This window comes from Otolemur garnettii, unplaced genomic scaffold (genome assembly GCF_000181295.1).
Source record: "Otolemur garnettii isolate 467f Iridium unplaced genomic scaffold, OtoGar3 scaffold00003, whole genome shotgun sequence".
In the NCBI taxonomy this organism is placed as follows: domain Eukaryota; kingdom Metazoa; phylum Chordata; class Mammalia; order Primates; family Galagidae; genus Otolemur; species Otolemur garnettii.
The window spans coordinates 43,560,358-43,576,155 of record NW_003852398.1 but is presented as its reverse complement, the minus strand read 5'-3'; the positions used below and the strand labels follow the sequence as shown (position 1 = coordinate 43,576,155).

The window sequence follows — 15,798 nt, the reverse complement described above, 5'->3', positions numbered from 1 at the left end:
CCACTCCGTGACCCTGCGCGGGCCTTCGCCCTGGGGCTTCCGCCTGGTGGGCGGCCGGGACTTCAGCGCACCCCTCACCATCTCGCGGGTGAGTCCGCCAGCAGCGGGGCGGCAGGGCGGTCCCAGGTCTGAGACCAGGTCCTAGGGATCCCCTCCCCCGGGACCCAGATCCCCGACGTGTCAGAGGCTTGAACACGGAGAGTTGGTCCCGCCAGCTGTAGAGCCGGCTTCCAGGCCGGGTAGAGCCGCCCCAACCCCCACCCCTTCCTGCTGGGCCTGCCTGCCCTATCCTGTGGGGATTCTCCCCAAGAATCCGCACACTAGCCTCCCCTCCGGCCTTGATTAGGGGGAGTCACCATGGGCCAGAGAAGGACCCACAGACATGCGCCAGGGGGCCAGACAGATCTACAGAGGTACAGAAACTCTCCTAAGACCCAATCTTCCTGAAGATTTGGGACAAAAAATGACTGAAAACCCTCTTCCCGCATCAAGGATCCCTGCTAGCAGAGCTGGATGACCCCAGGGAGATCTAAGGTCATCTTCCAATCTGAGAAGAGAAAGAGACTCTGGGCTTTAGTCAGTCTCTCATTCATGACCTCAGTCACCCTAAGGGGAAGTGACCAGGAGGAATTTTTGGCTTCCAGGGGAAAGGGAGACTTGCCTATGAGGTTGTGAGACACTTCCCCACAAGACAACACAAGGCCAGGGCCAGGATAACCTCAGCCCAGCTCCTCAAGTTTCCTAGGGCCATACCTTGCCCCAGGCTTTGGACTGAAGGGGAAGGGGAGAGGATACAACCCTTAGGCGGTGACCAGTCTGAGGACAGAGGAGAAGAGAAGGGGGCTCAGACCCTGTCAGAGGTGGTGCCCAGTCTAGGGGAGACAGGAGCCTGGGGCTCCTGTACTGTACTGGTGATCCCTGAGACAGGGATGAGGTATCCCCTTCTCTGGAAGGGCAGAAGAGGGAACTCAGATTCCCTCTAGGAAATAGAAGAGAAAGAATTCATGCCCTGCCCCTGGTGGCTCCCAGTCTGTTGGAAGTGGAGGAGGCAATCTGGGAGGGTCTGAAGGCCATCTCTTGCTCCCCCACAGGCTGCTCTGGTCTTTGGGGGCCTGTGCCAGAGGAGATGAGAACCACCTTCCCCCACCCTACTGCCACCTCTCAACATGGGGGCTGGGCCAAGCTGGCTGGGCTTTCAGAGACTTCTTTCCAGTTCTAGGGAAGGGTGGGCACCGGGTGGAGCATGGAATCATGGAATCCCATAATGGGGGCCGGGTGACAGGCAGGCCCAGCTGTCCTAGGAGGCTTTCCACATCTACCCTCACCGCCAGGTCCCTGGGGCCAAATGAGGTGGGCCTACAACACGTCTGTCCTGGAGCCTTTCATCTCCCACTTCCTGAGGTATCCCTGCTGGGTATGTGCATGTGTGAGCCTCTGGGTCTGCCCGTGTGTCATGCTGAGTGTCTGCTGAGGGCACTGGTGGGGGCTCTAGGCAGGCCGGCCAGGCACCCTGGGCGTGAGGCCGCTGACAGGCTCAGTGGCGAGAGGGAGCTGAGACATCTGTTGCCCACGCGGCCGCCTGCCTGCCGAGGGAAGGCCTCCACAGGCCTCCACACGTCACGTCACAGCGGCCGCTGCTGCAGCAGCGGCCTTGTTTGGAGCTGATTGGGGATGCAGGCCCCTGGCAGACAGACAGTCTGGGAGACGGTTTGCCAGGAAGAGCTCCCCTCATCCCCCAAAGTCACACGCAGCAGCTCAGGCTCAAGGAGCCAGGATGGCTGAGCCTGGATTTGGGTGGGATCTGGGGAGATTTACAGGGCTGGAGAGGCACAGGCCACAGCTTGCCTAGCAGGTACCTCAGGGGCAGGTCTATAGGGACTAATAATATGTGGGAGTGTCTTCACCAAGAGGGGCTCAAGAACCAGCCCCTCCCATACTTCCAGGGCCTTCCCTACTCAGGATCCAGGCAGGAGGCAGGCTGCCAGGTAGTGTTGGGGACTTGCAATCTTGGGCCCATGAAGCCTCAGGGATCCCCCAGGAGCCCTGTCCCGGGCTTCTTCCCCACAAACTAATGATTTCTGGCCTTGGCCGAGCATCTGTGCCATGCCAGGTCCCACCCTGATGGATGTTGGTACCAGAGCCTCCCCAGCAGCCACCCATTTTTGGAATGAGTATGGCTGTATACTCAGCCTCCTGTGGGGGCTTTACATAGGCTGATCATCTCAGGTGACCCTTATAGCAGCCCTTAGAAGTAAGGACTCCCTTTGGCCTCATATTATCAGTAGGGACACAGAGAGAGAGAGATTAAGGTAATGTGCCCAGAGAAGCAGAGTGGAGACAGGACCTGAGAAAATATATAACCTGACTCTGATTATGCCTCCCAGCCCACCACAGTGTCTGGGCTGGGTGGAGCAGGAGCTGGGAATGTAGCCGCTGTAGGTAAGTGGCTGATTTACGTCCCAGCCTCCCACCTGCCCTCACTGTTCCTATCTCCTTTCCTTCTGTCTGTTTACCCTACACTTAAGCAACTAGAGGGATCAGCCTGAATTCAACTTTGTCCTATGACTTCTCTGATAAAAACCCTCCATGGTTCCCAGCTACTCAGGAGAAACACCAGCTTCCCACCTGGGCATACAAGGCTCTGCAAGATCTAGTCCCTACCACTTCTCTGACTTCATATCTTCCACTCTCCTCTACTAGCTATGCTCAAGCCACTCAGGCTTCTTTCTACTCTCCCTCCAGATGAACTGTTAGACATGCTGGCTCCTTCCACCTGGAATACTCTCTCTCCCCTTATGAAGAAAGGGTACGGTGGTTAAGAATGGAGGTTTGGGGCGGTGCCTATGGCTCAAAGGAGTAGGGCACTGGCCACATATGCCAGAGGTGGTGGGTTCAAACCCAGCCCCCGCCAAAAACTGCAAAAAAAAAAAAAAAAAAAAAGAAGAAGAATGAGGTTTGAATTTGGAATCAGTTGGCCTGCAGTGAAATTCTGACCCAGCTATTTATCAGTTAAGAATGCTGTATCCACAAGTGATACTGTACTTCTTTGGACCTCAGTTTCCTCATCTAGGAAATGGGCTTGCCTTGAGGATTAATGAGATAATACATATAAAGGTGGTTGGGAGAGTCATGGTTTCCTGGCCTTACACCCTCTCTGACCAGAACTCCCCTAGCTAAGTAGAGCTGACAGCATCCCAGCCACTCCTGCTTTCAAGAAACTTCCTCCACCCACAGAAGTCTGAATGTACCCCTTGTGCTGGCTGAGTCATCCTATAGCTTGCCCCCGCCCCCGAAGACAATTCCTCTCCAGTGTGAAGACTAGGGCAAGGTGTCCTTCCTGCAAGGCTCTCTTTCTCTATCTGTAAAATAGGGAAGGGAACAGATTCTGCCTCACCCACGGTTGAGAGGGTGCTGTGAGCTAGTTAAGGGTAAGGTAAGAACCAGGCCCACGGATACAGCAGGTATCTATGAATAGGACTTGCAGGGAGGAGGGATGGTGCCAAGTGAGCATGTCCCCCAGGACAGGCTTGTACATGTGTGCAGCTCTACAAGTGAACATTAACGGTGAGCTGGTTAGCTGAGGGTGTCATGCTTCAGAAGAGGAACATTCAGCTCGGGCAGTGCCTACTCCAGGCCCCCAGCTAAGGAGCTGCCAGCACCTCAGGTTTGTCTACTCAATACTGGAAACTGGTTGAGCTGAGCCTGGTGGGGCTTCCAAGAGCTCCCACCTCCACCAACAGGAAGGAGGCCACTGGCAGTAGCTGGCCACTGGCCAGCAATGCTAGGTAACAGTGAGGGTGTCTCAAATTTATTTCTAAAGGCTGGGACAGTATGAAGTGTACCTTCTGGCAGAATTTTTCCCTTGGTTGCTTATTCAGATCTCTGTGAGTCTAGCTCTACCTGCCTCACATGACCTTTATCAAATGATGGACATTATAAGTTTCCAGGTGTAAATACTGCTTGACCTTGTGGGGTCAGTAGTGGCACTGAGGTAGCCTGAGTGCTTGTCTTGCTGGGGAAATGAAAGTGGAGTTCTGACCCTGGAGAGGGCAGGCTGTCAGCTGGCACTTGCCTGGAGAGGTGACGTTCAAACCACATGTTTTAATTGTAGTGGGGTATTAACATTCACAGTGTAAGGACACAGAAGTGGTAACGGGGGCACACAGGTACTGTGAGAACCCAGAGGAAGTGGCCTCTGTGCTAAGACCTAAAGGATGAGGGCTTGGGAGTCAAAGGAAAGAATGTTCCAGGTAGAGGGAAGAGCATTTGCAGAAGTATGGAGGTGAGATACCTGGTGCCTGTGACATCCAGATGATCTGGATGGAGTGTGGGTAGTGGAGGTGAATGTGGGATGGGGATGAGAGGTGAGAGCAAATAAGTAGGAAGGCAGGGTCACTAAGGTTTGAATATTACGTCAAGGGGCTGCTGTGCAGTTTGGCTGGGTGGGACATTGTCTATGTGGGGTATTTGTGACATGTCCATTCTTTATATGTATCTGTGAGTACATATATCCCTGGGTGTCTGTATGTCCCTTGCATGTCCTTGGATACACATGCAGTCTGCAAGAGTGACATCCACTTGTCCCAGCCCAGAGGAAGCCCTGTTCAGGTGTCTGTATGTCCCTTGCATGTCCTTGGATACACATGCAGGCTGCAAGAGTGACATCCACTTGTCCCAGCCCAGAGGAAGCCCTATTCAGGCCCTTAGGTGCTAGTGTGGGGGTGTGTAGAGCAGAGGCTGCAGAAGGACCACAGGGGCCCTCAACCAGCCTCTTGGCTTGCCCACCCATGGGTCATGCTTGCAGCAAGGTCATGCTGGCTTGCCTACCCATGGGTCACACTGGCCAGGTTCTGAGGTTGGGGAGGTCTAGAGCAGAGCCTGCAGCGAGGCCACATAATGACTGTGCCCAACCCATCTGGCTTGTCCACCACAGGTCCATGCTGGCAGCAAGGCTGCGCTGGCTGCCCTGTGCCCAGGAGACCTGATCCAGGCCATCAATGGTGAAAGCACAGAGCTCATGACACACCTGGAGGCACAGAACCGAATCAAGGGCTGCCATGATCACCTCACACTCTCCGTGAGCAGGTGCGCATGGGGCAGGCTGGGCTGGGAGGAGGAAGGGATAGTTGTGGGCAGCCAGCATACTGGGTGAGCTGGGCCTCACACATCCCTCTGCTGGCTCCTGGGCACCCCAACCAGACACAGTCTCAAGGAGTAGTACCTTCATGGGGGTCTGCCAGGTACTGTTTAGAGCCAGGGGTAGCTTAAGTAGCCCCCTTTAAACTCCAGGCTAGAAGTGTGTGGGGCCCTGATGGCAAGTACTGTAGGCAACTGTAATGAGACCTTGAGTAGCCTCTGGGGTATTTCTTTCCATCCTTTCCCCTACCCTGAGTGACCAGCTTCATGACCATTTCTAAGCATTTGCTTGTCTGACATCTCATTTAACCCTCAAACCAACTTAAAAAAAGATAATATATCCCAATTTACAGATGAGAAAACTGAGGCTCAGGAATATTGGAAGGTGCTTAAAGTCACACAGCAAGGGAATGGAGAAGCCAAGTTTGACCTTAGGTCTCTCTCACTCCTAAAGACTCCAGTCCCTCTACGTGGCTGCTGACCAATCTTACCAGTTCCACAGCTTCACTGCTTCAGGTGTCCCCACCATGGCCTACACCTCTGTCCTGGTTGAATCTGGATCTGAGCAGACTTCCTGCCATGAACTGCATAGCGCTGTGCAGCCTATCATGGAGGGGAGGGCGGGGGTCATTAAGCCCCATCTATGCCCCATCATAGGTGGTTGTAAGATAAAGTTCACTTGAAGCTCCCTCAGCCTTGCTCAGGTCCTGGGTCTTTATTCAGCTCTAACAAGCCGGTGGCCTAATCCTAGCTGAGTGATATTTCCCTGCCCCCCACCTCACCCAGATCCACAGAAGTCAGACATAACTGCTCGCCTCTGCACATTTACTGTTAACAGGGACTTTCCATGACCCCCTGTGGAAGTGTGTGAACAAAGCCTCCTCAAACCATAGCATGTTAGCCATGCCTTAGAGCTGGCAAGGCAGGAGGTGATCCATTGGCTCAGAGCCATTAAACACTGTGCAAAGGCTTATGAGGTAGCCCCTGTTTATGCCTCACTCATGTCCAGGTCTGGATCAGGGTCAGGACCCCTGGCTGTTCCCTCAGCACTGACTGTGCTCAGCTGCCAGTCCAGGGCCTTGTATGCTCTCCCTGGCACATGGTAAGGATGCCCCCAGCCTTGGAGTTCAGCAGAGCTGGTCCTCATCCAGACTCTGGGATCTTAGGTACCCAGATGACCTCTGTCAGCCTGAGTTTCCCTCTCCATAAAACAAGATCACATTCATCACTCTCTCCCAGACTGAGGTACAGGCTGGATGGGGGAAATGTCAGCACTGCTCTGCCCACGAGTGGCCTTTAAGGCCTCCCACTTGGCTGGGTTCCTGGGCCCTGACTCACCTCCGGCTTTGACTCTGTGTGGCTAAACAAGGGCAGCCCTAGTGGTAATGGGGAAGGGGGAAGGGTGCAGTTAAAAGGGGCCTGAGTCAGGAGATTCCCAGAGAGAATGATGTCAGGGCAGGGTGGCGGGGTGAAGGTCTTCTTTCCTTCCTTCCTCCCCTGCTCATTTGTTCCAAACCAGGAATAGTCAGAGCTAGAGGTCCACTGAGCTTTCCACTCTGGGCATTTCAGCTCCAGCATGCCACTTGGCCATGATGCAGGTAAGAGTACATTCTCTACTGTCATAGGGCTGGGTTCCAATCCTAGCTTTACACTTAAAAATTGTGGTGCTCCAAGAAATGATTTAATTTCTGATTCTCAGTTATCTCATCTGCAAAGTGGGGATTATACTAGGTTTTACATTTTTTAAGTTGGTTTGAGGGTTAAATAAGGTGTTGGATAAGATGTTGCTTTGAAATGGTCATCAAGCTGGTCACTCAGGGAAGGAAAACGGACAATCTTGTGATCTAGGCATTGAACGATGATGCTGTACCAGGTCTGCTAAGTCAGAGTAACAACCTGAGTCCTGTCATCCATCCCCCATCTCTAACCCTCATACAGGATGACTCTGGGGGATTAAGATGTGGGGGCCACCTGACCCTCTGACCAACACTTCTTCTCCTAGACAACTTCCTACCTGTAAGGTCTCTGACTCTGCTCCCTATCTGACCTGCTACACCAGGACCTATGCCTGGGCCCAAAGACACCCTCCATATACACACAATGTGGGGCTTTGCAGAGGATCAGATTGGTGAGCCAGCTGGAGCCAGCTACTGTGTGCTCCTACTCCCAGGTCCCTTCCCAGACCAGCTTCCCTACCTTCCCTCTTGTGTACAGAGGGCTGTAATCTCCCACAGACTTCCAACAGAATGAAAAGTGTAGTAAAGGCCCAGCCTCCCCACTAGGCTCATTCTTTCAGGAGCCCAAAGCCAGGAATTCAGCAATCCATGCTAACCCATACTTCCTGGGCACGTTCTATAGGTCCAGAACCTTCCTGTCATCAATTCTAGCCCTGGTATGACTGATAGTTGCCCATCACATGTGTTCCCAGGCACCTTTGCACAGCCTATCTTTTAGTTATTGTCATTTTATTTAAAGATAGGAATTGGAGCCACCTGCTCATCTTGGGAAGGGGGCTGTCATGTGACTAAGCTCTTAAATCCAGTCTGGTGCCCTCGGTAACCCTTGTAGCTCTGAGCACTTTGTTCCCTCTGACCCTTAGACCTTATAACTTCAGAGATATAGACTCATGAGATGGTCCAGGTATGTCCCAGCAGAGTTCTGAGGAGGTGGAGGCCACAGTTTGAGCTATGAGTTAGGTCAGTAACTTGGGAGCCTAGTTTGAGGAGACTAGAGACAGAGACCATGGGGAGGGGGATATCCTGGGACAGAGCACTGATTCTGAGGCCAGGAAGCCTGTGAAGTAGAGAGGTAGCCTGCAGGGGGCTAAGGCAGGAGTCCTCAAACTTTTTAAACAGGGAACCAGTTCACTGTCCCTCAGACCATTGAGGGCCAGACTGCAGACCCCGGGACGAGTCGGCTGCTAAGTAGGACAGGCAACGGCAGCAAAAACACCTGGCGAGCCAGATAAATGTCCTAGGCGGGCTGCGTGTGCCCCACAGGCTGTAGTTAGAGGGTGCCTGGTCTAAGGGATGGGCAGAGGTGAGGAGGGGCAGAGTGAGTATGGACTACAGGTGTAGACAGATTATTAAAACCCTCAGCTGAGAAGGGGAGAGGGTAGGGATAAGCTGCTGGGCCAGTGGTGAGACCTCGGGAAGCCCCAGGGGGCCTCTTGGATTGGGTTGGGGGACATTATTACCCTTTGTTCTAACCAGCCTCTCTTCCAGCCACCTACCATTGCTGGGTCTAGGCAACCTTGGGGTCTGTCTTCTCACATGGCTACTGAGCAGCAGGGCTGGGCCCCAGGCCTGTAGCCTCTGGGCCTGCCTGCTCTGCTTATGGCAGGTTTACGATGTTTTTCTCCCTCCTGAGTGGTGTTTGGCTTTTGGTTTCTATGGAGAAGCAGGAATTTCCTAATGGCCTGTTTCCCATTTGGGCTGGGCAGACATCGGTGATGACTCTGCCGGCAGCAGCAGCAGGAGGGGAGGCACACTCCTCAAAGCCTCCATTTCACCTCCCCCAGAGCCCATGGACACTTGACCCCAGACCCCACCAGAGGCTGTGGATGCCCAAGGGATGAGTGGATCAGCTTCTAACTGATCACTGTGTGAAGCCTGGCTTTCTCTGCTGTGAGCTGGGCTTCTTTAAGCTGAGTATGCCCCAGAGAGGGCAGAAGAGTAGAGAAGCTGCAGGGCTTCTGCTGCCTTCTCCAGAAACCAGACCAGGGAGGGATGGGGTAGCTGGTGCGGAAGGCAGCATACAACTTGCCCCAGGAGGATGGAAGATCTAGGATGTGGCTTCCTTCATGACAATCACCATTATGGTGCAGGGGAAAGCACTGAAGTAGTGTCCTTCTACCTGCAGGCCAGGTCCTGGGTGTCTCTGGGCCTAGAGCCTGCCCCCTCTGGGTCCTGGCCCCCAGGCATGATGGACATGGTGGGCAGACACAACTGACCATCCCAATTCATGCCACAGGCCTGAGGGCAGGAGCTGGCCCAGTACCCCTGAAGACAGCAAGGCTCAGGCACACAGGATTCACATCGACCCTGAGGCCCAGGTACGTATTGACTGCTTAACCTGGGCTGGCCCCGAAAGAGCCTAGGGCAGAGAGGCCAGGCTTGGTCTTCAGGGTCCTCTGCACTGGATTTCCTCACTGTGGCTCTCAGATACCCAGAACAGAGACTGAAGCAGAAGTCTTCTCCAGCAATGTCCCTACTTATCCCATGTTTCTCAGGTGATGAGCACCTGCTGTTGGCTCTTTCTCTATGCCAGACAATCTAGATTCCAGAAAGAGGACCTGTAGTGGGCAGGGATTTTCTGGGTCTTGGCTTAGGGCTACCACTCACCCAGCTAGAGTTTACTCAGTTGCCCAGTGATGCCAGACCAGGAAGACGTCACCAGGCTTGGGTTGGGGAAGGTTGGTCACACTTCAGGTTGTGGAGTGACCTCAGGGTATGGGACACTTTTCTGCCTCATCCCAGCCTTGGGTGCCCCATTCAAGCCTGAAGTTCTCTCCTAAACATCCTGTGATTGTATCTAGCAGACCTCAGGCTACAAGCATGTCTGCTCAGTCACTTCTGTGTGCATGACAGGAGTCATAGCTATGGTCCTGTCCTCAAGAAGAGGGAGGGGGCCAGGCTGCTCTAGGGCCTCATTTTGCCATGGGCATGAGGCATAGCCAAGTGAGCAAAACTGAGGCATCCAGAGCCAGCTTGATACCTGTGGGCCACAGAGGTTGGGCAAGATGGAGACTGGGCTTGTCTGTGATAGAGCCAGAACCATAGGGCCCATTATGTGAGACCATGGCCTCCTGGTCTGCTTTAGTCCACTCTCTTGACATGGAAGAAAAGGGTTCAGGGCAGGGAGATGAGGCTTGGCTGAATCAGCCCTCAGAGAAGGGCTTAGATAGGGGCGTTTGGCAGGGGGTTGGGGGAGCTAGCTGGTGCCATCAGAGAAGGAGGAAACTACACTTGGCCCAAGGACCAGGGCTGAGAGAAGGGCTGAGAAGGGCTCAGATAGGAATTTGAAACTTATCTGTATTCATTTCTCTAGTTTCTATCTGGTTTCTCCCTTACCACCTATCCCAATCCCATTTTGCTCTGACATTTGTTCCCTCCCTTGCTCAGCCAGTATCCCTGAGGCCAGAACTTACTGCATGCCAGGGAGAGCCCATCCTAGTAGGGGAAAGGCACTCTTGAGTTCTGGGATAGAGGAAGCCAGGGGCTGAAGGAGCTAAGAGTAAGCATATGACTCAGACAAGGGGTCAGAGAGGGCTTCCTGGAGGAGGGGGTATCCAAGCTGAGACCTGAAGGCCTAGGAAAAATCAGGTCAAGTGGCATGGGGAGAGGAAGTATGCTCAGGAAGCACATACAAAGGTTGTCCGCCATAGGTTCAGAGAACTGAAAGGTCCAGGGAAAGGGAGGGCAAGGGCAGAGGAGTGAGAGGAAGGGATGGAGCAGAACTTCTCCATGGGGCTACATCAGTATACGAGAAGTTTGCTTTGGTGGTTCCATGGTACTAAGGCCCTAGGGCCAGGAGTATGGGGACAGGTGTTGGCATAGACTAAAGCCCAGCTTGACATGGCCATCAGCTAGTATAGGTCCCCAGCTCACATGCATGGATGTGGCAGTGCCAGGAGGGACAGGACTGGTGCCTGAGTTTTGGAATTTGAAACTCAGCTGTATTCATTTCTCTAGGAGAGGCGCAGTACCAGTGGGCCTGTGGGGCTGGAGCCCACAGAGCAGCTCTCCCTGCCCCCATGCTTATCCTCAATGAGTCCTTCGAAGCCCCGGCTGCCAGTGGCTCAGGCTAGCGGGGGGAGGGATTTTCCACAGGCAACAGGGCAGCCCCTCAGCTGCTGCCCCACTTTTGTACTTAAAAGGTCATGGGCTCCATGGGTGGCGACAAAAACACCCCGCCTGGCCCTTGTAGGGCTGAGTCTTCACTAACACAGACACAGGGCCCATTGTCCCCATGCTGCTCCCACCCTCTGCCTGCCAGGGGCGTTTGGCAGGGGGTTGGGGGAGCTAGCTGGTGCCATCAGAGAAGGAGGAAACTACACTTGGCCCAAGGACCAGCATAAGGTGCCCCTGGCACATATCCCCAAGTGGGATGAGACAGGACCAACTAGTGCTTCAGGCCCACCTTCCTGGGAGTGCCAGAGGAGACCCTCCTGCTCTTTGACCTCATGTGGGAGGACAAGAGACTCTTAGCTCAGGCCAGGGTGGAAGAAGAGTGATGATAAGGAAAAGTTTCCTGGAGGGAGTAGCACTGAAGCTCAGAATCAGGTGATGGGTAGCAGTAAGCCAGTAGGAGCAGGCAGTCCTTGTGCACTCAGCCTGTTCTCTCCAGACTGGCAGAGAGCTGGAACTTAGCCTCTGAGAAATGCTGCCTGCCTCTGTCCAAGTTAAGTGTCCCTGATCTGATCTTAGTCATGTGGGGGCTGATGAGCGATCAGGTAGTTACCCCCCCATTCTGCTGAAAAACCCACTGAGGCTTCAACAAACAAGTCAGCCTGTGGTACTTAGAAGCAGGGAGCATGGGGTACAAGGTATACCACCACACAGAGAGGGGAAATCCAGGAATGAGTGCTCAGGAATTCCCATGGCAGCCATTCATCCCATGGGTCATTGCCATGTGCCAGGCCATATGCTAAGTGCTCTGTATGCAAATGTTTTTTTAATCCCCACAAGGAACTTGATATAGAAACCATTGCATTCCTTAGTTCACACCAAAGAACTAAGACTGAGACTCACACCAAAACTGAGGTCACCACTTGTGTCCTAATCACTGAGTTCAGACCTAGAGAGTCTGCTGCATGGGTGGCCATGGGAGGGGCGATGGCTCTGATGACCCTGCAATAGACTCCCACACCCTGCTGTGTGTGGGTGAGTAAGGGCCTCTTCCTCTCAGTCCCCCTTCTCACTGAAGCTTCCTCCTGAGGCCCACCCCCACCCCCACCAACCACAGCCCATCTGGTCCCCATTAGAGGCCAGCCCTGCTTGCCTGCCCGACAGACACATGTGTGAGAGTACTCAGGTTTCTTAGGGGCTTTTGTTGGGCCTGATGGGGATGGGAGTCTTCCTGTTGTTGCTGTTAGTGCTGCTTCTGCTCCATTGATGGGGGCCCACCTAGGCTTCATCCGTTGGGGTAGAGGAAATGGGGAGCCCATACCCAACTGCTGGCCTACCCACTCCCCAACTCCTATCCAGAAGAAAGCAGGGGACAGTACAGCATAGCCCTACAGGATGACTATGCCTTAGGGCTAGAGGCTGGCTGAGTGCAAACCAAGTTTCTTTCTTGCTGGGGTAGGCAACCATTCCTCCCCACCCAGTCTCTCTGTTCAGAGAGCAGAGCAGAGATTTACATGTCACCTCCCAAGCTGAGGCCAAGACCCACATCATGGTGTGGACTTAAGACTCATCCTAAATCAAGTTGCTGTGGATGCTATCCGGTCTCAGCCATGGAGGCCACCATAGCCATCGCACGGTGTCCTGTGCTGCCTCCCAGTACATATAACCATGTATATGTGATTAGTCATGTGTAGGTGAGCTGGTTAGTGCATGCATGTTATCCTTACACATGTATATCTTTAAACATACTTGTGAGAGTGTGCATACCCCATTCACATTACTGATAGTGTGCTTGTGTGTGCTTTCAAGTTGGGGGCAGCACAACTCTGGACTCAGCAGGGACAAAGATCCTACTTCACACTCACACTCACACCCACAGAGACACTGCCCTCTCCTTATGAGTTGAGGGGGCATGTTCAGGGCATTCCCCAAAATGTTTCAGCCATGGGCACCAGGCTGGCCATGGAGTACTGGGGACAGGGGACCTTGAGCCCTGATCCAGCCTCTGCCCTTCACCTGCAGTGCCTACAGTATAGGGCTACCCGTTGTGGCCTAGGAAGCAGGAAATGGGGGTGCAGTGCAGGCCCAAAAGAAGCTGACCTCATAGCAGCACTCTTGAGCCTCAGCCCACCCCAAGGGCCTTTGGACACCCAACCTTTCCTGGCTGCAAGACAGGAGTGATACCTTGTTTTCCCAGCCAAGACCCAGCATGGTTGTGGCAGGTCGGAAGGCTAAGCACTTAGACCATGGATCCTCAAACTTTTTAAACAAGGGGCCAGTTCACTGTCCCTCGGACTGTTGGAGGGCTGGACTGAGAGCCCCAGGATGAGTCAGCTGCTAAGCAGGACAGGCAGTGGTGGCAAAAAACACCCAGCAGGCCAGGTAAATGTCCTAGGCGGCAGCATGTGGCCCAGGGGCTGTAGTTTGAGGATGCCTAACCTAGACCACCTCTTTCAGGAAGCCACACACTTTGGAATAGCCACACTGGCCTTAAAAGGCTTCTTGGTATAGGCCTGCCCCAACATTATCCCTCACAGACACTGGTAGTCAGAGAACCACCACTGGAGCTCACAGTCTCAGGTGCTCAGGTTTTCATGTCAGACTTTCCAAAGGCATTTCTATTTCTGCAGGGGCTGAACCAGATCTGAGGCTCAGCTCTTCCCTAAAAGCCCCTTCCCTGGCTGGGCATCATAGCTCTGTGAGGCCAGAACAGAGGTAGCCAGCTTACATCCACCACCTGGCATAGCTGGGTGGAGGTGGAGTGAACAAGGAATGGCCAGAAGCCAGAGGATCTCCCAGGGCCTTAGGACTCTCTCTCTCATAGGATGGCAGTCCAATCAACAGCAGGCGGCCCTCAAGCACCGGGATCGGGCCAGAAGATGGCAGACCAAGCCTGGGATCTCCGTCTGGGCAGCCCCCTCGCTTTCCTGTCCCTTATAACGGCAACAACAGTGAGGCCACCCTGCCAGCCCAGATGAGCGCGCTACACGTGTCTCCACCCCCCAGGTAGTACGGAGTCCTGGCTTGTGGGAGCCACACCCAGATCCCGTCCTTAATCTCTGATCCCTTAAATATCACTAAAGTTCCATCCTGGGAGACGCCTGTGGCTCAGTGAGTAGGGCGCCAGCCCCATATACCGAGGGTAGCGGGTTCAACCCCAGCCCCAGCCAGACTGCAACAAAAAATGGCCGGGCGTTGTGGCGGGCACCTGTAGTCCCAGCTACTTGGGAGGCTGAAGCAAGAGAATCTCCTAAGCCCAGGAGTTGGAGGTTGCTGTGAGTGGAGCGACTCCACTGCACTCTACCAAGGGCGAAAAAGTGAGACTCTTTCTCTACAAAAAAATAAAAATAAAGTCCCATCCTGACCCCCGAGACTTAATTCTTGAGTCTCAGCTGGTTGCACTCTGATTCACAAAACCTAGCCAGACCCGGGTGCTCCTGCAACCCTGTTCCTCCTCCATCTTTCAGCGCCGACCCAGCCAGAGGCCTCCCGTGGACCCGGGACTGCAGAGTGGACCTGGGCTCGGAGGTGTACAGGATGCTGCGGGAGCCCGCCGAGCCCGCAGCCGCCGAGCCCAAGCAGTCAGGCTCCTTCCGCTACTTGCAGGGCATGCTAGAGGCCGGTGAGGGCGGTAAGACTACTGCCACCTGACCCCACCTGCCTTCCCTCTCCCTGCGGTACCCGGAACCATCCCCAGCCACTTGCACCCCCTAGTGACAGCAGGTTTCAATTGCCACTCATCTGCACCTCTACGGTCTCCACTGCCGTCCCTGTGCCCATACCCTCGCTGTGCCCGCGCCTTCTGATTCCCTTTTCACCCCCCACCCCCATCACTGCGCCTACGCCCGCCAAAACCACTCCCCAGTTTCAGTCCTGATGGCGCCGGAAGCGGGGTCGAACCGAACACCCCGCAGAAATGGAGTTCTGACCTCCTCACCTGGTTCATGCCACCTACACTTTGGGTTTCAGGGGAACGGCCCGGGCCTGGCGGGCCCCGGAACCTCAAGCCCGCGGCTGGCAAGCTGGGTGCTCCGCTGAGTGGCCTGCAGGGGCTGCCCGAGTGCACGCGCTGCGGCCACGGCATCGTGTGAGTACCCCCCTCGCCGCCCGGCCGGGTCTCCAGTTCTCTAGTCCCTGGATGGGGGCGTGCAGGTGAACCCGACAGTCACCTCACTCTGTCCTCTCCCGTTCCCACCATCAGGGGCACCATCGTCAAGGCGCGGGACAAGCTCTACCACCCCGAATGCTTCATGTGCAGCGACTGCGGCCTGAACCTCAAGCAGCGCGGTTACTTCTTCCTGGATGAGCGGCTCTACTGTGAGAGCCACGCCAAGGCGCGGGTCAAGCCGCCCGAAGGCTACGACGTGGTAGCGGTGTATCCCAACGCCAAGGTGGAAATCGTCTAAGCCGGGATACCAGACCCGCCCCTCGCGGCTCATGTAAATATGTGTCTCTCCCTGCCTTTCTAATAAAATCCCTCTGCTGTGCCTTGAACCTGTCATTGTCCTGGCCTGCCACCCCCCAGCGCGGGCTCTGACACCCGAGTCAGTAACATCTGTTCAGGTGCCAGGCATGTCCCAGGCACTGGGCGGAATGTTGAGCAAAACAGGCACCCTGCCACCCTTAAGGGGGCCACAGCCTGGGTGGATGGCAGCCCTCAATCCACAAGGGGCAGCTCCATTAATAGAAGGCGAGGTCTGAGGTACTGCAACGCGATGTCAAGAGGTCAGCGAAGGTGTCAGCTGAGACCCAAGAGATGAGGAAGGCAAGAGCTTTACCAGGTAGGGGAACCGTGTATGCAAAGCTGAGCACA

General features: G+C 54.6%; 1 protein-coding gene across 1 annotated transcript; it reads left to right on the top strand.

Annotated features, from left to right (window-relative positions):
* The first annotated feature begins 6 nt into the window (after positions 1–6).
* Positions 7–15,479, top strand: PDLIM4 (PDZ and LIM domain 4). Its single transcript, XM_012807330.2, has 7 exons — positions 7–88; positions 4,934–5,085; positions 9,109–9,190; positions 13,810–13,991; positions 14,453–14,616; positions 14,955–15,072; positions 15,187–15,479. The coding sequence occupies exons 2-7, from the start codon at positions 5,018–5,020 to the stop codon at positions 15,389–15,391; spliced, it is 819 nt and encodes a 272-aa protein (XP_012662784.1). The 5' UTR covers positions 7–88; positions 4,934–5,017; the 3' UTR covers positions 15,392–15,479.
* Positions 15,480–15,798: the final 319 nt, after the last annotated feature.

Bases quoted from the DNA above. Each gene is read 5' to 3' on its own strand.
- PDLIM4 (XM_012807330.2), top strand. From the start codon at position 5,018: ATGACACACCTGGAGGCACAGAACCGAATCAAGGGCTGCCATGATCAC. The intron at 5,086-9,108 runs GTGCGCATGGGG...TTCATGCCACAG, and splicing joins CTCACACTCTCCGTGAGCAG to GCCTGAGGGCAGGAGCTGGC. The intron at 14,617-14,954 runs GTAAGACTACTG...TTTGGGTTTCAG, and splicing joins GCTAGAGGCCGGTGAGGGCG to GGGAACGGCCCGGGCCTGGC.